This window comes from Pecten maximus, chromosome 18, assembly GCF_902652985.1.
Source record: "Pecten maximus chromosome 18, xPecMax1.1, whole genome shotgun sequence".
NCBI lineage: Eukaryota > Metazoa > Mollusca > Bivalvia > Pectinida > Pectinidae > Pecten > Pecten maximus.
Genome location: NC_047032.1, coordinates 3,758,644 through 3,782,732, shown reverse-complemented (window position 1 = coordinate 3,782,732; position 24,089 = coordinate 3,758,644). Strand labels below are relative to the sequence as shown.

General features: G+C 38.8%; 1 protein-coding gene across 1 annotated transcript in view; it reads left to right on the top strand.

The window, feature by feature from the left end:
- The window catches only part of LOC117316957 (1-phosphatidylinositol 3-phosphate 5-kinase-like), a 122,310-nt gene that overhangs the window by 66,823 nt on the left and 31,398 nt on the right, over positions 1–24,089 (top strand). Inside the window, exons 25-32 of the mRNA XM_033871735.1 lie at positions 540–659; positions 2,012–2,120; positions 4,921–5,032; positions 5,325–5,412; positions 8,538–8,625; positions 11,431–11,569; positions 13,120–13,164; positions 23,111–23,251. Of these exons, the coding sequence (XP_033727626.1) occupies positions 540–659; positions 2,012–2,120; positions 4,921–5,032; positions 5,325–5,412; positions 8,538–8,625; positions 11,431–11,569; positions 13,120–13,164; positions 23,111–23,251 (842 nt within the window). The remainder of the gene's footprint in view (positions 1–539; positions 660–2,011; positions 2,121–4,920; positions 5,033–5,324; positions 5,413–8,537; positions 8,626–11,430; positions 11,570–13,119; positions 13,165–23,110; positions 23,252–24,089) is intronic.

The window sequence follows — 24,089 nt, the reverse complement described above, 5'->3', positions numbered from 1 at the left end:
AACAAATAATGCTACTAATGAACTGAACATGAACATTATTTTGGTGTTTGGTCAAATCAACCAGGTGAGCGATACTGTGAGTCCCAGGTGAGCGATACAGGCCTTCTGGGCCTCTTGTATTATTGCCAGCTGAGAGCTGAAGGGTCTTAAGGTGCTTTACCAAAATTGTGAATTTCATGTCCCAGGGGTCTCACATTTGCCCCTGGGGAGGGGGGAGACGTTACTATAGTATAGACAGGGAAATCACATTTTTGACTATAATTTGTTTGATTTCGATTGGAATTCATTCTAACTTGGTTAACATTATCAGCATGGGATGACAGTTTGATGACATGCACATGTTGGCCCTGACTGATCCCTAGGGGCTGATGGATGGGGCTAAAATGGGTCATTTAAATTAACTGAAATATTTCAAATCTCAGGTGACCGTTTAAAGGCCCATGGGCCTCTTGTATATCTACGTACTCCGATTTGTGTAATCCTATTTTACATCTATGTACTCCGATTGGTGTAATCCTATTTTATATCTATGTCTGTAGGTACTATGGCATCACCAAGCTAAAAATAGCTCTACCACACTCAGTCATTACCCTGGAGACAGGCTCCTACCAACAGCACTTCACACGACTGAGGGAGGAGACCAAGTACCTAGTCAGCAGGTAACCATGGAGTTGTAGGCAGTACCCAGTCACAGGTAACCATGGAGTTGTAGGTAGTACCTAGTCAGCAGGTAACCATGGAGTTGTAGGCAGTACCCAGTCAGCAGGTAACCATGGAGTTGTAGGCAGTACCTAGTCAGCAGGTAACCATGAAGTTGTAGGCAGTACCTAGTCAGCAGGTAACCATGGAGTTGTAGGCAGTACCTAGTCAGCAGGTAACCATGGAGTTGTAGGCAGTACCCAGTCACAGGTAACCATGGAGTTGTAGGTAGTACCTAGTCAGCAGGTAACCATGGAGTTGTAGGCAGTACCTAGTCACAGGTAACCATGGTGTTGTAGGTAGTACCTAGTCAGCAGGTAACCCTGGAGTTGTAGGCAGTACCTAGTCACAGGTAACCATGGAGTTGTAGGTAGTACCTAGTCAGCAGGTAACCATGGAGTTGTAGGTAGTACCTAGTCAGCAGGTAACCATGGAGTTGTAGGCAGTACCTAGTCACAGGTAACCATGGAGTTGTAGGTAGTACCTAGTCAGCGGGTAACCATGGAGTTGTAGGCAGTACCTAGTCACAGGTAACCATGGAGTTGTAGGTAGTACCTAGTCACAGGTAACCATGGAGTTGTAGGTAGTACCTAGTCAGCAGGTAACCATGGAGTTGTAGGCAGTACCTAGTCACAGGTAACCATGGAGTTGTAGGTAGTACCTAGTCAGCAGGTAACCATGGAGTTGTAGGTAGTACCTAGTCAGCAGGTAACCATGGAGTTGTAGGTAGTACCTAGTCACAGGTAACCATGGAGTTGTAGGTAGTACCTAGTCACAGGTAACCATGGAGTTGTAGGTAGTACCTAGTCACAGGTAACCATGGAGTTGTAGGTAGTACCTAGTCAGCTGGTAACCATGGAGTTATAGGTAGTACCTAGTCAGCAGGTAACCATGGAGTTGTAGGTAGTACCTAGTCAGCAGGTAACCATGGAGTTGTAGGTAGTACCTAGTCACAGGTTACCATGGAGCTGTAGGTAGTACCTAGTCAGCAGGTTACCATGGTGTTGTGGCAGCACCTGGTCACTAGGTAACCATGGAGTTATAGGAAGTACCTTTTCACAGGTAACCACAGAGTTGTGGGCAGTACCTGGTCTCTAGGTAACCATGGAGTTATAGTCAGTACCTGGTCACTATAGAGTTGTTAGTAGGGAAAAATTTGATGATAGGGCCGAAAGAATATCACCATGGGAGTATACATTAAAATGGCAAGCGTTACACACTTCACTGGAATCACAACCAATCATGTCTTTTTGTGATGTGATGTTAGGATATTACCTATGTAGTTATACCAAAATTTTGTTATTTGTTTCAGAGGAACAGATATGTACAGTACAGTGCTGGAGTATGTGTTGCGAATCAATGCTGAAAGCCAGAATGAACTCCTGTGTCGAATGGTGGGAGACTATATTACAATGATACAGGTAAATATGGTTCCTAGAGTTCCTGGAAGGTAAAATGAGTCACTGGAAGGTTGAAATGAGTCCCTAGCAGGTTGAAATGAGTTCATGGAAGGTTGGAACGATTTCCTGGGAGGTAAAAACGAGTCCCTAGAAGTTTGAAATGACCTTCTGGACGGTGGAAATGAGTTCCTGGAAAGTTGAAATGGTTTCCAGGAAGGTTGAAATGAGTCCCTGGAAGGTTGACATGAGTTCTGGAAGGTTGAAATGATTTCTGGAAGGTTGAAATGAGTCGCTGGAAAGTTGAAATGTTTTCCAGGAAGGTTGAAATGAGTTTCTGGAACGTTAAAATGAGTCGCTGGAAAGTTGAAATGGTTTGCTGGAAGGTTGAAATGAGTTCTGGAAGGTTGAAATGAGTTCCTGGAAGGTTAAAATGAGTCGCTGGAAAGTTGAAATGAGTCCCTGGAAGGTTGACATGAGTTCTGGAAGGTTGAAATGATTTCTGGAAGGTTGAAATGAGTCGCTGGAAAGTTGAAATGGTTTCCAGGAAGGTTGAAATGAGTTTCTGGAACGTTAAAATGAGTCGCTGGAAAGTTGAAATGGTTTGCTGGAAGGTTGAAATGAGTTCTGGAAGGTTGAAATGAGTTCCTGGAAGGTTAAAATGAGTCGCTGGAAAGTTGAAATGATTTCCTGGAAGGTTGAAATAAGGTCTGGAAGGTTTAAATGAGTCCCTTGAAGGTTGAAATCGTTTCCAGGAAGGTTGAAATGAGTTTCTGGAAGGTTGAAATTAATTCTGGAAGGTTGAAATGAGTCGCTGGAAGGTTGAAATTAAATCTGGAAGGTTGAAATTAATTCTGGAAGGTTGAAATGAGTTGCTGGAAGGTTGGCATGAGTCCCTGGAAGGTTGAAATGAGTTCTGGAAGTTTGAAATGAGTTCTGAAAGGTTAAAATTAGTCCCTGGAAAGTTGAAATGGTTTCCAAGAAGGTTGAAATGAGTTTTGGAAGGTTGAAATGAGTCACTGGAAGGTTGAAATGAGTTCTGGAAGGTTAAAATGAGTTCTGGAAGTTTGAAATGGTTTCCAGAAAGGTTGAAATGAGTTTCTGGAAGGTTAAAATGAGTTCCTGGAAGGTTAAAATGAGTTCCTGGAAGGTTGAAATGAGTCGCTGGAAAGTTGAAATGAATTCCTGGAAGGTTGAAATGAGTCGCTGGAAGGTTGACATGAGTTCCTGGAAGGTTGAAATGATTTCCTAGAAGGTTGACATGAGTTTCTGGAAGGTTGAAATGAGTTTCTGGAAGGTTAAAATGAGTCATTTGAAGGTTGAAATGAGTCATTGGAAGGTTGAAATGAGTTCTGGAAGGTTGAAATGAGTTCTGGAAGGTTGAAATGAATTCCTGGAAGGTTGAAATGAGTTGCTGGAAAGTTGAAATGAATTCCTGGAAGGTTGAAATGAGTCGCTGGAAGGTTGACATGAGTTCCTGGAAGGTTGAAATGAGTTCCTGGAAGGTTGAAATGAGTTTCTGGAAGGTTGAAATGAGTTCCTGGAAGGTTAAAATGAGTTCCTGGAAGGTTGAAATGAGTCACTGGAAGGTTGAAATGAGTTCTGGAAGGTTGAAATGAGTTCTGGAAGGTTGAAATGAATTCCTTGAAGGTTGAAATGAGTCGCTGGAAGGTTGACATGAGTTCCAGGAAGGTTGAAATGAGTCACTGGAAGGTTAAAATGAGTTCTTGAAGGTTGAAATGAGTTCTGGAAGGTTGAAATGAGTTCTTGAAGGTTGAAATGAGCTCTGGAAGGTTGAAATGAATTCCTGGAAGGTTGAAATGAGTCGCTGGAAGGTTAAAATGAGTCGCTGGAAAGTTGAAATGATTTCCTGGAAGGTTGAAATGAGTTTCTGGAAGGTTTAAATGAGTAGCTGGAAGGTTAAAATGAGTTCCTGGAAGGTTAAAATGAGTTCCTGGAAGGTTAAAATGAGTCGCTGGAAGGTTAAAATGAGTCGCTGGAAAGTTGAAATGATTTCCTGGAAGGTTGAAATGAGTTTCTGGAAGGTTTAAATGAGTAGCTCGAAGGTTGACATGACTTTCTGGGACTTTGAAATGAGTTTCTGGAAGGTTGAAATGGTTTCCAGGAAGGTTGAAATGAGTTCTGGAAGGTCAAAAATAAGTTCCTGGAAAGTAAAACTAGATGCAAAGGTGTTTGTATGATTTAACATCTATGACATATGTCAGATAAAAAGTTTGGATTTATATTTATACGGGATCTGTTCTATGGTAGGATTGATTTACGGAGTCGGGGACTACAGAAGCTCTTGCTAAGGTTTCAACAAATTTGTGTAAACAAAACATGTGGAACAACAATTGACATAATAGATGACATAAGATCTACTACTGTACACAGTATCAACAACAAAAGTTCACATAGGCAGCGTACCTGTGTGGCACTCATGCTCAATTCTTTATCACGTATCTTCCTCGCCGCCTCTCTCGATCGAGCACACGTATCTCAATACACTTCTCACCATATCATTGTCACTTTGAACAAGTCTTCGCCATTTCTTCTCCTTGTGGTTTTCACCACTGCTTCCCTCGCGTGTGTTATTCAAACCCACCATTCTTTCTTTGGTTTCCTTCTTAGAGTTCCTGTGTAAGGGAAGTAACTCCTGACGAATCTTATGAAGGGCGCGCACCACCAATTCCACACACGTATAAATATCTAAGTAATGTCCTTTCCTATGGCTGAGCCACACACATATCTATATTTAAATCATATATTAATATTTATTTTGACAATATAATAACATTGCTGTGAACTAATTTTGATTTAACAGAGTGATAAGAGCGACATTAGAGAGAGGGGACGAAGTGTTCTGGAGAAACTGCAGGCCTTGGAGATCAGTCTAAATATCTGGGGATCTCTGGACACCGATGTCAGACAAATAGGTACCTTACTTGTTCTTATCATCTCCTAGAAATCTATAGAAAATAAATATCTGATGACCTGAACCACATATTTCACTAGATTTATACAGCAATGACCACATATTCATTAAAAATTACAAAATGCAATTACCATATTACTGCAGCGGTCGATTACCATTACCTTGTGTCAAATATTCTGGATTATTGCACAGACACCAATGATATATTTGTATGATATCATACATTGTATATATTATAATTATTGTAGTAAGTACATGTTACCCAGCTGAGACCTACTAAATATCTATTGTAGACAAGGTGGGAGAATTTTACCTGTTACAGGATGACCTTGTCCGGGCCAAGAGGTCATATTCAGATTCCATTGCCAACTGGAATATTAAGTAAGTCTGTGCAATTTAACTTTTAATTTTGTTGTGACTGCACAAGGAAGTCATCACTGGAATAAACTGTTTGTTCCTCATCACAAAATCCATCACAAAGTTTTGACAAAATCAATGCAGATGCAAGCAAAACTGCAATATAAAGTTTTTTTCCGTTTTTTTGCCATGAAGGTTTCCGACATTTTTTACAAAAACTAAGAATGTGATCTTCAAAGCATTTTGAGAAATTATTGTTATTAATTTTTGTTGTATTTGGGGCAAAAAAGTGAAAATTGACCAAAATGGATATGTAGTAAGTATGAAACATACATGCTCAAAGGTCAAACAGTAAAACTGGACATTGTCAGCAATTCCTGCAGTGGAGGCTTTTGATTGGTTGAATTATAGGTGTGGTATGACACAAGAAATAGGATGATGAAATCTTTTACCTGATTGGACCATTTGAAGGTTTCTGATTGGTCATAATTTAAGAATCAAATTACATTTTTCACTAACAGGTTGACTTCCTTAGGAGAGCTTTGACGTACTCCAGTGGGAATTTTTAACGTCAGGGTGCCTTTGGCACCTGCCGTTATAGGCGTGGTGGGGAAATGTTGTTACTGACACTTCTGTTCCGGCTAACTACTCCTCTTTTCTGTCATACCAATGATATACATCCGCAGCCTAATATAGTTCCTATTTTGATAGCAATTATTGACACAATTTAAGTGATGCAAACCGTGTTTACAGCAATTATTTAAAATGAAAAATGAATGTTTGGTGTTCTAGACTATTTTAGAGTATAAATATTAAAATTTTCCTCGTCAGTATATGCACAATTTTGTTGGCGTAGGATTACGTAGTTCTGTCTCGATACTGCCTTGAAAATCAGATTGATCGTCGTGGAAATTTACATGCATTCACAGAGAAACTATCCACATCTGTTCATCCTGAGTTCATATGCAGGAACATTTCATATAAGCCTAAAACCAACCCTAAATTACGTAGTCAAATGCGCCATGTACTGACCGTAGGCCGGTGGTTTTTCTCCGGTAACTCCGGCTTTCCTCCACCTCCAAAACCTGGCACGTCCTTAAATGACCCTGGCTGTTAATAGGACGTTAAACAAAAACAAACAAACAAACAAATTCCACGAGATAACTTCAGCTGTCACGTGACTCATCACTAGTCGGTCAAAATGGCGGTTATGTCTAATGTAACTAAACCAACGACCGTTCGCAGTTTCATATTCATTTGTATGTCGCTAGAATACGCAGGAAATATGACCAGGAATTGAGGGCAAGTTGTAACAAACTACATTGCCGTTTTTCGTGACGATTTTATCAAATAAGTTTATTATTTGTTGTTTGAATAGAATCTAATGATTATAATCCGTGACTGATGTACAGTACAGCTGGCGTCGGTGTCAAAACTAGATATGTCTCGTCAGACAACGCGACCGCAGTTTTCTATCAGAGTTAAAATGTGTTACTAGGGGTCATAAAATAGATGTTTGATAGGCCTTATTAACATCTTATAGTATAAATAAAATTTAAAAAAAAACCTTCGGCTGTGTACATCTTGGATTTGATCTTTAGTTGTAGTTACTTGAACAACATGTTCTGTTAATAGACCGATTTGTCGTTCAGTTGATTTTTTTTTCAAAGTTTACAAGCAGCTTTACTGATTCAGGAGTAGATTATCTATATCAATAATCTTCCACAAGCATTATAGAAATAGGGAAAGAACTTTACTCAGCTATTGTAAAGTTGTCAGCTGATATATATATGAGATGTTAAACATGTTTTCTTGAATATATATATAGAATAGGAATACCAGGGCCAGATTAAGACATTTCATCTGATACAAATGTAACTCTCTGACTATAAAATCCAATTTTAAATTTCTTATAATATGACCTCAGACCCTGACATTTCTCAGGGCCTTTGGCCCTTTGATTTTTTAAATCATTGCAGCAGCAATTATTATAATAAGTTCTTAATTAATTGTCCAATTTTAATGAAATTTGGTGTGAATTTGTGTGTATTATCACAGCTAGTTATATATTGAGGAACGACAATGATAATTCGTGGTCTTTCTTTTCATATAGTCATGACAATCCTCAAGTTACATCCAATTTTTTATACCCCCGCAACGAAGTTAGAGGGGGTATACTGGAATCAGGTTGTCCGTCCGTCCGTCCGTCCGTCTGTAGACACATTTTGTCCGGACAACTCCTCCTAAACCGATAGGCCGATTCCAATGAAACTTCACACAGATATTAATAAGCATGTGTAGATGTGCATGCCATTTTCTTTTTCTCAAAAATATGGTTGCTATGGCAACTTGTCACTATAAACAGGTTTTCTGATTAGAACCATATATAACTTGAAGTTTGTCCGGACAACTCCTCCTAAACCGATGGGCCGATTTCAATGAAACTTCACACAAATATAGAGGACCATGTGTAGATGTGCATGCCACATTCTCTTTCTCACAATTATGGTTGTTATGGTAACTGGTCACTATAAACAGGTTTTCCGTTAAGAACCATAACTTAAAGTTTGTCTGGACAACTCCTCCTAAACCGAAGGCCCGATTTCAATGAAACTTCACACAAATATAGAGGACCATGTGTAGATGTGCATGCCACTTTCTTTTTCTCAAAATTATGGTTGTCATGGCTACTGGTCACTATATTACTGGGTTATCTTAGTTGGCCTCTGATTAACAGTTCCAATTCACCATTGACTCACACAGATTGCGGGGGTATTAGTCAGCCATCCGGGCGACAGTTCTAGTTTGTCCATGGAATCTCCTTCCAGTACTGTATACAGACACTACAGACACAGCTGTAGCATCTGGGTTAAAAAAATGGCCACCATTTCTTGCTTCTGATTTGAATGTCCAAATAGTTTGTCATGCATTTTACTGGGTCAAACATGAGATGCAAACATTAAGGATTTTTTTTTTTTTCTATTTCCATGAAACCAAAAGTTGGGACATACATGTTTCACAAGCATATTCCAATTAAATTGTGCTTCCTGATAAAATAAACATAATTATACATCAAAGTGAAACACTGATATTAAACAATGATGAAACCATGACAACGTAAGTCTATATCATTCTTTATTTAAATCCAGACTTCAAGAACTATATTCCCAGTACAAGAAAAGACAATTGGTTCTCACCAAGAAGGAGAGGGAGATGTCAACACTTCCGACCGACGAGGTAAGTTACCAGGGCCGAGTTGTTCAAAATGTGGTTACTGTAAAAGTGGATATTTTCGCGTGTAGAAATTTTCGCTTAGCCAGCTTCCAAAGTGTTCGCGGTGTGGATATTTTCGCGCCGTCAAGATATTTTTGCGCTAACTTGTATCTTTTATATTTAGTATTTTTATGTGTTAATATATTCGCGTGTGGAAATTTTCGCGGAGATTTACTGATAGCGAAATAAGCGAAAATTTCCACACCGTGAATATTTCCACTTTTACAGTATAGCTTTTTAATTGGGTATATCTTTAAAAAAAATATCCTTATGAACAATAACCATTCGAATTTGATGATATATGTATATAAAAAACATCAACTATTAATTATAAAAAAGGTTATCACAATTCGTTGATCAATAGTCTGAATATGCAAATTTTGTGACATATACGATAACACGCATGCGCACAACACACTAAAACACATGAAAACAAAAATGGCTTCCAATGTGAATCGACTGCGGTTGAAAACGATAACAGCTTCCGCAATGAAGAGACTAATTGGAAAATGGGTCAAACACAATCCTAGAATTAAACTGGGGAAGCAGTACAATACAGTTCAAACATGAAAACAGCAGTAATACGGACGCTGCTCGTATTCTGCTTGATTGCTGGATAGTAGGTCATGACAATCTCGGTAATTTTTACACAAACTTGGTAATATTTATACAGTCTGTACCAGTACATCGCTACTGTCACTATACTATATGTACGGTGTTTACACTTATTTACACATAAATATATGTGCCGGAATATATACAGAACGTGTTATTTAACATTTAAACCACTGTATAATATCGTTGTCCAACTAATCCAATTCGCCTTGTAAACTATCGTGTGTTTGTGTTGCCTCGATTTCAAAACAGTTACGTGATGATTTAAAAATAATTTCCTCGCTAAATTTAGAGGGGGATTCCCAACTAAATCAAGTGGTCAAGCTGGACATGAGGATCGACTGTGAACATTGGGACAGCACAGAAACATAACTGGAAAGGAACAAAACACGTACATTCATTGAAAATTGCAACGTTTTTACCGTGATGTCCCTTTAATAAATACTTGTTGTAGTGAAAATCTCATTTCTCTTTCACTTCAAAACCTGCATGTGTATATTCCGTAAAATAGGTGGGTAAGAAGGGACTGAAAATTTCTAGACTTTTATAAATGTCAACCTAGTTTTACCAGAAATTATTTGATCAGGATTTTAACTTTTTTAAAAAACTGAAATCAGCCTAATAACCTTTTAAACAACTGAGCCAAAGATTAACCCATGTCTGATAATATGTGGTGGCTTCTAACTCACCTGTTCCAAAGGATTGATAAGCTAATATGTCACGGAACAGGGATTTCCCTACAATAGAAACAGGGTCCATTAAAAAGACCCATTCCCCTAAAAAACATCTTGTGAAAATTCCAAATTTGCCACTAAAAATTAAATTCCCGATTTTGAAGTCACTTTTGAATGATTATAAGTATGTTTTATATACAAAGACCTGTTATATAAAGGCAATTTTGAAAAATAAAAAACAGCTACAGATAACAAAATGAAATAAAAAATAATTAATATGAAGGCTGAAATTTGTTTGAATTTCACTTTATTCCCAATTCAATGGACCCTGAACCCAGTTGAAAAATTGTAGGAAAATCCCTGCGGTGTGCAATCTCTTGTCTGTCCTTTTCAAAAAAACTTTTTTTGTTCAGACTGTTAATAGTCCTGGATGCCTGTAGAGATTTTGTCCAAATTTGGGCTAGTAGTAACATCCTTGATTGAAGAGGAATAAGTTTTGTTGAAACATGTTATTGTTTAGATTTGGTCAAAAGCAAACTGAGTAGATGGTTTATAACTGAATTAGCTAGTAATATAAATCATTTTGATGACACAGTTGTAAGAGTCAATGTTATTAAAACTAGCTATAACTAGTTCCAGTTTTAATAATTAAGTTTGTAGATGTTTTTCATTAAATGCTACAAAGCGACCTTGAACTTGGAGCTCCATGTTATAGATGATATGAAAATGGCCTTTATTTTGTATTGCCTAGCTAATTTTATGTTCCTTATAATGTAGCGAGAAAACATTCCCGTTACATCGGGTCCCATCCTGTACTGTCCCGTCCTGTCCCATCCCGTACTGTCCCGTCCCATTCCGTTCTGTCCCGTCCCGTCCCGTCCTGTACTGTCACGTCCCGTCCCATCCCATCCCGTCCCGTCCCGTCCCGTCCCATCCCGTACTGTCCCGCCCCGTCCCATCCCGTACTGTCCCGTCCCGTCCCATCCCGTACTGCCCCATCCCGTCCCGTCCCGTCCCATTCTGTACTGTCCCATCCCGTACTGTCCCGTCCCGTCCCATCCCGTACTGCCCCATCCCGTCCCGTCCCGTCCCTTCCCATTCTGTACTGTCCCGTCCCATCCTGTCCCATCCCGTCCCGTCCCGTCTCATCCCATCCTGTCCGGTACTGTCTCGTCCCATCCCGTACTGTACCGTCCCGTACTGTCCCGTCCCATTCCGTCCCGTCCCGTCCTATCCCGATGCAACGTAACTTGTTAATCTCAGGAACTGTTGATGCTATCCTCACCAAACAGTGTTTTGGAAGGTTAAGTGGCAGTGGAGGCATACATGTCTTATAGACATTTTCTAGTCTAATAATTCTTTATCACCCTATTCAAATTATAAGGGGAAACCTTTCTTCATATTGTTAAATTTCCTTGTTTTTAAGGAGATTATAGAGCCAATTATTTCATTATAACCATGATATCAATTGTTATTCTAGAGTTCACAAGCCAAATATGCCAAATCAAACTCGGCATCGGAGGACGGCAGTTACCCTGGCAACGCCAGCCCCATTGTTACCATGGAGACGAGACACTCTAGTAATGGAGATGGTGGAAGCTCTAGGAATAATCCTCATGGTAGGAGGATTTCAGTTTTTCCAGTGGAGAGCTTGAATATCTACTTTATTTGAGCTCTATATTCCACCAAGCCTTATCTAGTATGGATTTGCTCGTTTATTTTTGTCACCTGTGACCTCGTTTATTTTGTCACCTGCGACAAAGTCTCCAGTGACCTATATACAAATTGCCTTTTGTCAGCTGTCATAATGTTTCATGTGCCTGAAAATAATTTACATTTTCACATTCTTCTCAATAACCAGGAGGCCCTATGTCATGTGACCAGTAGCATATTGGAATAAAGGATACCAAGTTTGTCCAAATGAATGACCTTGACCTACCTTCCAGGTCACAGCACTCACATGTGTTGAAATCTTTGTTTGAAAACAAAACATCAGCTCTATGTGTACATATCAGAATTCATGATCAGGTGACCGTTGATGCCGTGTAGTTGTTAATTAAGGGGCATCTAAACAGCAAATCCAGTCAAAACATTGATATTTTACAGGCCTATAAATCCCTATTATGGTGCAATGTCACAGAAGTAACATGATGAACATTTAGTATGTATCATGGCAAACCGTGGGACTTGCTGTTGACATGTAATTTGTTAAGCTGTTTGTAAATTTCAACAAAACTTAAGAAAAATGCATGTCTCAGGGGGACATAATTAACTCATTTGTATCCCATATATTACACAAACTTGCCATGTCGTTTTGCTCACAAGTGTCTAAAGCACAACATAGGAGCATTGGTTTGACCAGCTTTGACGTTATTATATGTATAAACGCTGTTTTTATTTTGACCTTGAATTGCAAATGGCGGTCATGAATGATATCACACAAATATGGCATATAAGGAGGTATTTAAAACATCAAAAATGCTCTTATTAGACAATATAAAGTATTCTTGAAGTAGCAAGAAGACTTCTTTTATGAAAAAATGTTACAACCGTTGAGTTTGGGGTAAAATATGCCTATTTCTGAAAAAGGCTGCAAACGCACCAGTTTTAACAATTTGACTTTAAAATGTTCTTCTAACTATGATGAGATGTCTTAAAAGTACGATATAGGAGTTTTGTTATTAACTGAAATGCCTCCTTTAAGCCATATTTGTGTAATATTATTCTCAGCCGCCATTTGCAATTTGCATTTCAAGGTCAAAACAAAATAAGTGTTTATACGTACATACAGTAAAATCCGGTCAACCAAATGCTCCTACCCTGTGCTATAGACACTTGTGGACATAACAGCTTGGCAATTTTTCAGGTTTGGTCATTTGCGTGACTTAGAATTATTCCATGCTACATCTTACCACAAAGTTACTCTATAGAAGAAACTGGTAGCATCTATAGCGAATTATTGGTGATTGTAAGAAGCTACATGTCCAAACAAACATTTTGGTATATTAAATCACATTTTTGTGCAAATCTTTAGGTATTTATTCGTATTTGAAATTCAACATTATTCTGCTATATAGATGACCCTTAAAACTCCGTATGGCCGGCGTTGGTCATCTTTTTCCCACAGTGATAACATTGTTGATTTTTTTGATTTTTTTGATTTTTTCAGTATCTTCTGAGCCAGTCCCTATAGAGACTAATATTACTGAAACACGTAAGTATAACCACTACTTTAATACTAAATTCTGTTGATGTATCATTATAGTTTTAATATTAAACTACATGTAGTATATATACAGCTGTGTAGAGATTTAGTATGCGATAAGTATAGATCTGTCTGTAAGTTCTAGCTAGGCTAAGTATATCAGACATTGCTTGACAGGTGTGGGTTGTATCGGTGTAGGTGAATTGCAAAATTAAACAAATAAGGAATTCAAAATTACCAATTAAAAATGTGAAAATGGACTATTCCCAAAAAAAAAAAATATATATATATATATAAACGAAACAAAATTTTAGTGTCATTATGTTAATAAAGATTACCGGGTTTATAAATCCTATCAATATTCCTCCTTCCGTTTTTTCTCTTACTTGATATTTCATTGATTTAAATGGCAACATATTTTAAACTATATTTATAAGTATTTAACTGATTTGGTTTTAATGGATTCAGTTAGCTCTATGAATGAATGATATATGTAGTCGGAGGTATTATATTGTAACTGATGGGTATCTGGGGGTATTATATTGTAACTGATGGGTATCTGGGGGTATTATATTGTAACTGATGGGTATCTGGGGGTATTATATTGTAACTGATGGGCTATCTGGGGGTATTATATTGTAACTGATGGGTATCTGGGGGTATTATATTGTAACTGATGGGTATCTGGGGGTATTATATTGTAACTGATGGGTATCTGGGGGTATTATATTGTAACTGATGGGTATCTGGGGGTATTATATTGTAACTGATGGGTATCTGGGGTATTATATTGTAACTGATGGGTATCTGGGGTATTATATTGTAACTGATGGGTATCTGGGGGTATTATATTGTAACTGATGGGTATCTGGGGGTATTATATTGTAACTGATGGGTATCTGGGGGTATTATATTGTAACTGATGGGTATCTGGGGGTATTATATTGTAACTGATGGTATCTGGGGGTATTATATTGTAACTGATGGGTATCTGGGGGTATTATATTGTAACTGATGGGTATCTGGGGGTATTATATTGTAACTGATGGGTATCTGGGGGTATTATATTGTAACTGATGGGTATCTGGGGGTATTATATTGTAACTGATGGGTATCTGGGGTATTATATTGTAACTGATGGGTATCTGGGGGTATTATATTGTAACTGATGGGTATCTGGGGGTATTATATTGTAACTGATGGGTATCTGGGGGTATTATATTGTAACTGATGGGTATCTGGGGGTATTATATTGTAACTGATGGGTATCTGGGGGTATTATATTGTAACTGATGGGTATCTGGGGTATTATATTGTAACTGATGGGTATCTGGGGGTATTATATTGTAACTGATGGGTATCTGGGGGTATTATATTGTAACTGATGGGTATCTGGGGGTATTATATTGTAACTGATGGGTATCTGGGGTATTATATTGTAACTGATGGGTATCTGGGGGTATTATATTGTAACTGATGGGTATCTGGGGGTATTATATTGTAACTGATGGGTATCTGGGGGTATTATATTGTAACTGATGGGTATCTGGGGGTATTATATTGTAACTGATGGGTATCTAGGGGTATTATATTGTAACTGATGGGTATCTGGGGGTATTATATTGTAACTGATGGGTATCTGGGGGTATTATATTGTAACTGATGGGTATCTGGGGTATTATATTGTAACTGATGGGTATCTGGGGGTATTATATTGTAACTGATGGGTATCTGGGGGTATTATATTGTAACTGATGGGTATCTGGGGGTATTATATTGTAACTGATGGGTATCTGGGGGTATTATATTGTAACTGATGGGTATCTGGGGGTATTATATTGTAACTGATGGGTATCTGGGGGTATTATATTGTAACTGATGGGTATCTGGGGGTATTATATTGTAACTGATGGGTATCTGGGGGTATTATATTGTAACTGATGGGTATCTGGGGGTATTATATTGTAACTGATGGGTATCTGGGGGTATTATATTGTAACTGATGGGTATCTGGGGTATTATATTGTAACTGATGGGTATCTGGGGTATTATATTGTAACTGATGGGTATCTGGGGGTATTATATTGTAACTGATGGGTATCTGGGGGTATTATATTGTAACTGATGGGTATCTGGGGGTATTATATTGTAACTGATGGGTATCTGGGGGTATTATATTGTAACTGATGGGTATCTGGGGGTATTATATTGTAACTGATGGGTATCTGGGGGTATTATATTGTAACTGATGGGTATCTGGGGGTATTATATTGTAACTGATGGGTATCTGGGGGTATTATATTGTAACTGATGGGTATCTGGGGGTATTATATTGTAACTGATGGGTATCTGGGGGTATTATATTGTAACTGATGGGTATCTGGGGGTATTATATTGTAACTGATGGGTATCTGGGGGTATTATATTGTAACTGATGGGTATCTGGGGGTATTATATTGTAACTGATGGGTATCTGGGGGTATTATATTGTAACTGATGGGTATCTGGGGGTATTATATTGTAACTGATGGGTATCTGGGGGTATTATATTGTAACTGATGGGTATCTGGGGGTATTATATTGTAACTGATGGGTATCTGGGGGTATTATATTGTAACTGATGGGTATCTGGGGGTATTATATTGTAACTGATGGGTATCTGGGGGTATTATATTGTAACTGATGGGTATCTGGGGGTATTATATTGTAACTGATGGGTATCTGGGGTATTATATTGTAACTGATGGGTATCTGGGGGTATTATATTGTAACTGATGGGTATCTGGGGGTATTATATTGTAACTGATGGGTATCTGGGGGTATTATATTGTAATGATGGGTATCTGGGGGTATTATATTGTAACTGATGGGTATCTGGGGGTATTATATTGTAACTGATGGGTATCTGGGGGTATTATATTGTAACTGATGGGTAGCTGGGGGTATTATATTGTAACTGATGGGTATCTGGGGGTATTATATTGTAACTGATGGGTATCTGGGGGTATTATATTGTAACTGATGGGTATCTGGGGGTATTATATTGTAACTGATGGGTATCTGGGGGTATTATATTGTAACTGATGGTATCTGGGGGTATTATATTGTAACTGATGGGTATCTGGGGGTATTATATTGTAACTGATGGGTATCTGGGGGTATTATATTGTAACTGATGGGTATCTGGGGGTATTATATTGTAACTGATGGGTATCTGGGGTATTATATTGTAACTGATGGGTATCTGGGGGTATTATATTGTAACTGATGGGTATCTGGGGGTATTATATTGTAACTGATGGGTATCTGGGGGTATTATATTGTAACTGATGGGTATCTGGGGGTATTATATTGTAACTGATGGGTATCTGGGGGTATTATATTGTAACTGATGGGTATCTGGGGTATTATATTGTAACTGATGGGTATCTGGGGGTATTATATTGTAACTGATGGGTATCTGGGGGTATTATATTGTAACTGATGGGTATCTGGGGGTATTATATTGTAACTGATGGGTATCTGGGGGTATTATATTGTAACTGATGGGTATCTGGGGGTATTATATTGTAACTGATGGGTATCTGGGGGTATTATATTGTAACTGATGGGTATCTGGGGGTATTATATTGTAACTGATGGGTATCTTGGGGTATTATATTGTAACTGATGGGTATCTGGGGGTATTATATTGTAACTGATGGGTATCTGGGGGTATTATATTGTAACTGATGGGTATCTGGGGGTATTATATTGTAACTGATGGGTATCTGGGGGTATTATATTGTAACTGATGGGTATCTGGGGGTATTATATTGTAACTGATGGGTATCTGGGGGTATTATATTGTAACTGATGGGTATCTGGGGGTATTATATTGTAACTGATGGGTATCTGGGGGTATTATATTGTAACTGATGGGTATCTGGGGGTATTATATTGTAACTGATGGGTATCTGGGGGTATTATATTGTAACTGATGGGTATCTGGGGGTATTATATTGTAACTGATGGGTAGCTGGGGGTATTATATTGTAACTGATGGGTATCTGGGGGTATTATATTGTAACTGATGGGTATCTGGGGGTATTATATTGTAACTGATGGGTATCTGGGGGTATTATATTGTAACTGATGGGTATCTGGGGGTATTATATTGTAACTGATGGGTATCTGGGGGTATTATATTGTAACTGATGGGTATCTGGGGGTATTATATTGTAACTGATGGGTATCTGGGGTATTATATTGTAACTGATGGGTATCTGGGGGTATTATATTGTAACTGATGGGTATCTGGGGGTATTATATTGTAACTGATGGGTATCTGGGGGTATTATATTGTAACTGATGGGTATCTGGGGGTATTATATTGTAACTGATGGGTATCTGGGGGTATTATATTGTAACTGATGGGTATCTGGGGTATTATATTGTAACTGATGGGTATCTGGGGGTATTATATTGTAACTGATGGGTATCTGGGGGTATTATATTGTAACTGATGGGTATCTGGGGGTATTATATTGTAACTGATGGGTATCTGGGGGTATTATATTGTAACTGATGGGTATCTGGGGGTATTATATTGTAACTGATGGGTATCTGGGGGTATTATATTGTAACTGATGGGTATCTGGGGGTATTATATTGTAACTGATGGGTATCTGGGGGTATTATATTGTAACTGATGGGTATCTGGGGGTATTATATTGTAACTGATGGGTATCTGGGGGTATTATATTGTAACTGATGGGTATCTGGGGGTATTATATTGTAACTGATGGGTATCTGGGGGTATTATATTGTAACTGATGGGTATCTGGGGGTATTATATTGTAACTGATGGGTATCTGGGGGTATTATATTGTAACTGATGGGTATCTGGGGGTATTATATTGTAACTGATGGGTATCTGGGGGTATTATATTGTAACTGATGGGTATCTGGGGGTATTATATTGTAACTGATGGGTATCTGGGGGTATTATATTGTAACTGATGGGTATCTGGGGGTATTATATTGTAACTGATGGGTATCTGGGGGTATTATATTGTAACTGATGGGTATCTGGGGGTATTATATTGTAACTGATGGGTATCTGGGGGTATTATATTGTAACTGATGGGTATCTGGGGGTATTATATTGTAACTGATGGGTATCTGGGGGTATTATATTGTAACTGATGGGTATCTGGGGGTATTATATTGTAACTGATGGGTATCTGGGGGTATTATATTGTAACTGATGGGTATCTGGGGGTATTATATTGTAACTGATGGGTATCTGGGGGTATTATATTGTAACTGATTGGTATCTGGGGGTATTATATTGTAACTGATGGGTATCTGGGGATATTATATTGTAACTGATGGGTATCTGGGGGTATTATATTGTAACTGATGGGTATCTGGGGGTATTATATTGTAACTGATGGGTATCTAGGGGTATTATATTGTAACTGATGGGTATCTGGGGGTATTATATTGTAACTGATGGGTATCTGGGGGTATTATATTGTAACTGATGGGTATCTGGGGGTATTATATTGTAACTGATGGGTATCTGGGGGTATTATATTGTAACTGATGGGTATCTGGGGGTATTATATTGTAACTGATGGGTATCTGGGGGTATTATATTGTAACTGATGGGTATCTGGGGGTATTATATTGTAACTGATGGGTATCTGGGAGTATTATATTGTAACTGATGGGTATCTGGGGGTATTATATTGTAACTGATGGGTATCTGGGGGTATAATATTGTAATGATGGGTATCTGGGGGTATTATATTGTAACTGATGGGTATCTGGGGGTATTATATTGTAACTGATGGGTAGCTGGGGATATTATATTGTAACTGATGGGTATCTGGGGGTATTATATTGTAACTGATGGGTATCTGGGGGTATTATATTGTAACTGATGGGTATCTGGGGGTATTATATTGTAACTGATGGGTATCTAGGGGTATTATATTGTAACTGATGGGTATCTGGGGGTATTATATTGTAACTGATGGGTATCTGGGGGTATTATATTGTAATGATGGGTATCTGGGGGTATTATATTGTAACTGATGGGTATCTAGGGGTATTATATTGTAACTGATGGGTATCTGGGGGTATTATATTGTAACTGATGGGTATCTGGGGGTATTATATTGTAATGATGGGTAGCTGGGGGTATTATATTGTTGTTAGCTGTTGACGTACAGTTGTAATTATCATTACGTGAATCATATGATTATTTCAGAAGAATGTGATGTTTTTGTTGAGGAAAAGACCGATGGTTTTTTACTGGTATTCCACTCTAGTACAGAGACAGGTACCCAAGTTATCTCCCTTTTTTGTATCCTCTACCATGTAATCATGCTTAGCTTTCTGATGAGGATTTATCAGCTTCAGCAACAGTGATTAAGATGTGTGTTTAAGGAGGAAGGGTACATATTTACAGGACCTTGGTATTACTGGGTCAGACTTTACCATTATCCCTACAGGACCTTGGTATTACTGGGTCAGACTTTACCATTATCCCTACAGGACCTTGGTATTACTGGCTCAGACTTTACCATTATCCCTACAGGACCTTGGTATTACTGGGTCTGACTTTACCATTATCCCTACAGGACCTTGGTATTACTGGGTCTGACTTTACCATTATCCCTACAGGACCTTGGTATTACTGGGTCTGACTTTACCATTATCCCTACAGGACCTTGGTATTACAGGGTCAGACTTTACCATTATCCCTACAGAACCTTGGTATTACTGGGTCAGACTTTACCATTATCCCTACAGGACCTTGGTATTACTGGGTCTGACTTTACCATTATCCCTACAGGACCTTGGTATTACAGGGTCTGACTTTACCATTATCCCTACAGGATCTTGGTATTACTGGGTCTGACTTTACCATTATCCCTACAGGACCTTGGTATTACTGGGTCAGACTTTACCTACAAGACCTTGGTATTACTGGGTCAGACTTTACCATTATCCCTACAGGACCTTGGTATTACTGGGTCTGACTTTACCTACAGGACCTTGGTATTACTGGGTCTGACTTTACCATTATCCCTACAGGACCTTGGTATGACTGGGTCTGACTTTACCTACAGGACCTTGGTATTACTGGGTCTGACTTTACCTACAGGACCTTGGTATTACTGGGTCTGACTTTACCATTATCCCTACAGGACCTTGGTATTACTGGGTCAGACTTTACCATTATCCCTATAGGACCTTGGTATTACAGGGTCAGACTTTACCATTATCCCTACAGGACCTTGGTATTACTGGGTCTGACTTTACCATTATCCCTACAGGACCTTGGTATTACTGGGTCTGACTTTACCTACAGGACCTTGGTATTACTGGGTCTGACTTTACCATTATCCCTACAGGACCTTGGTATTACTGGGTCTGACTTTACCTACAGGACCTTGGTATTACTGGGTCTGACTTTACCATTATCCCTACAGGACCTTGGTATTACTGGGTCAGACTTTACCATTATCCCTATAGGACATTGGTATTACAGGGTCAGACTTTACCATTATCCCTACAGGACCTTGGTATTACTGGGTCTGACTTTACCATTATCCCTACAGGACCTTGGTATTACTGGGTCAGACTTTACCATTATCCCTATAGGACCTTGGTATTACAGGGTCAGACTTTACCATTATCCCTACAGGACCTTGGTATTACTGGGTCAGACTTTACCATTATCCCTACAGGACCTTGGTATTACTGGGTCAGACTTTACCATTATCCCTACAGGACCTTGGTATTACTGGGTCTGACTTTACCATTATCCCTACAGGACCTTGGTATTACTGGGTCAGACCTTACCTACAGGACCTTGGTATTACTGGGTCTGACTTTACCATTATCCCTACAGGACCTTGGTATTACTGGGTCTGACTTTACCTACAGGACCTTGGTATTACAGGGTCAGACTTTACCATTATCCCTATAGGACCTTGGTATTACAGGGTCTGACTTTACCATTATCCCTACAGGACCTTGGTATTACTGGGTCTGACTTTACCATTATCCCTACAGGACCTTGGTATTACTGGGTCTGACTATACCATTATCCATACAGGACCTTGGTATTACTGGGTCTGACTTTACCTACAGGACCTTGGTATTACTGGGTCTGACTTTACCATTATCCCTACAGGACCTTGGTATTACAGGGTCTGACTTTACCATTATCCCTACAGGACCTCGGTATTACTGGGTCTGACTTTACCATTATCCCTACAGGACCTTGGTATTACTGGGTCAGACTTTACCATTATCCCTACAGGACCTTGGTATTACTGGGTCTGACTTTACCTACAGGACCTTGGTATTACAGGGTCAGACTTTACCATTATCCCTACAGGACCTTGGTATTACTGGGTCTGACTTTACCTACAGGACCTTGGTATTACTGGGTCTGACTTTACCATTATCCCTACAGGACCTTGGTATTACTGGGTCTGACTTTACCATTATCCCTACAGGACCTTGGTATTACTAGGTCAGACTTTACCATTATCCCTACAGGACCTTGGTATTACTGGGTCTGACTTTACCATTATCCCTACAGGACCTTAGTATTACAGGGTCTGACTTTACCATTATCCCTACAGGACCTTGGTATTACAGGGTCTGACTTTACCATTATCCCTACAGGACCTTGGTATTACTGGGTCTGACTTTACCATTATCCCTACAGGACCTTGGTATTACTGCGGGTCAGACTTTACCATTATCCCCTGGCTTGGATAATAACCCCTCTTAAAGTTGTTTCCTCCATGTAAAAGACGGGTTAATTATCTACTAAGCAGTTGTTCAGGGTAATTGTAAGTTAAATGACCAGGTAGTCATAATTTTATTTATTTTTATTTCATTTTTATCTTTTTTGTGAAATTTTATTGTTTATCTATGTGTAATACGTTATTAGATTAATATATAAACTGTACTTTTATAGTTCTTATATTGAAATGATGATTCTTCTAAAGAGTATAGAATTTATCGCTTCAGTCTGCGTGTAGTTTGATCATCCATGCGTAACTGCCTACACATGTAGATAAGGCTTGTGGTGGCTTGCCTATAGTCATTGTACTGGACTTATATTTAGCTGCTGTTCAGTTCCGTTTTATGTTTCCAAATTAAACAGCTTATCTTATCTTAAATCCTGGTTTAACCTGGTACAGATGTGTTCCTGGTTTATCCTGGTACACGTATGTTCCTGGTTTAATCTAGGTACAGATGTGTTCCTGGTTTATCCTGGTACACTGTGTGTTCCTGGTTAATCCTAGTACAGGTGTATTCCTGGTTTAATCCTGGTACAGGTGTGTTCCTTGTTTAATCTAGTACAGGTGTGTTCCTGGTTTATCCTGGTACAGGTGTGTTCCTGGTTTAATCTAGTACAGGTGTGTTCCCAGTTTATCCTGGTACTGGTGTGTTCCTGGTTTATCCTGGTGCAGGTGTGTTCCTGGTTTAATCTAGTACAGGTGTGTTCCTGTTTTATCCTGGTACAGGTGTGTTCCCGGTTTAATCTGATACAGGTGTGTTCCAGGTTTATTCTAGTACAGGTGTGATCCTGGTTAAATCTGGTACAGGTGTGTTCCTGGTTTAATCTAGTACAGGTGTGTTCCTGGTTTAATCTAGTACAGGTGTGTTCCAGGTTTAAACAGGTACAGGTGTGTTCCAGATTTGATCTGGTACAGGTGTGTTACCAAGGTAACCCAGTACATGTGTGTTACCAAGGTGACCCAGTACATGTGTGTTACCTAGGTAACCCAGTACATGTGTGTTACCAAGGTGACCCAATACATGTGTGTTACCTAGGTGACCCAATACATGTGTGTTACCTAGGTGACCCAATACATGTGGTTACCTAGGTGACCCATGTGTATTCCTGGTGTAACCTGGTACATGTGTATTTCAGAATATGTGATGAGCCCTACCCCAGGTGTGGTTCTGGGAATATCACCAGGCATGGCCGCCGGTATAACACAGGACAGTACAGCTCCTACTAACTCTGACTTCACCAGCTCTAACTCATACATAGTCCTACAGCTTAACAAAGGTATCCTTATGTCACGCCTAACAAATTGTCTTCTTTTCAGGTATTTTCACTTTATATTCAATAAATATAAATCATTTTGTTGTTACATTACTTTTAATCCATCATGCTTTTATCTCACCTGGCCTGAAGCTTTTGTCTTGGTGCGGCGTCCGTCATCTTTTGGCTGTCTGTCTGGTGTCAATTTTTTCATTCAAATGACTTATTCATGCAAATGAAAACCCAGGCCTAGAATCATGATATTTGGCTCTTAGGTTTCCTTGGGTGGAACAACAAAATTTGTGAAAAGAAAATCCTTGATGCATATTCAAGGTCGCGGTGCTCAGTTTTTAAGACATTCAAACACCTTAATATGATTAACTGAAAGTAATTAATATGAAAATATTTGTCTGGAAAATTTAAATCAAGATATTTGTCTGGAAAAACGTTTTGATTTACTACAAGGCAGAGAATTATCAAACAAGTGGTGAACTATGCAGGTCCATTAGGCCTCATTATAATTGTTGCTTTAAGTGTGCTTTGTGCTGATTTTTATTATCTCAGTCAGAATTTTTGTACTAAACAGAAAACACACTGACAAGTACAGAAAACACTGATAAGCACAGAAATCACACTGATAACGACAGAAATCACTGATAAGCACAGAAATCATTGATAAGTACAGAAATCATTGATAAGCACAGAAATCATTGATAAGTACAGAAATCACTGATAAGCACATAAATCACTGATAAGCACATAAATCATTGTTAAACACAGAAATCACTGATGAGTACAGAAATCACTGATGAGTACAGAAATCACTGATAAACACAGAAATCACTGATAAGCACAGAAATCA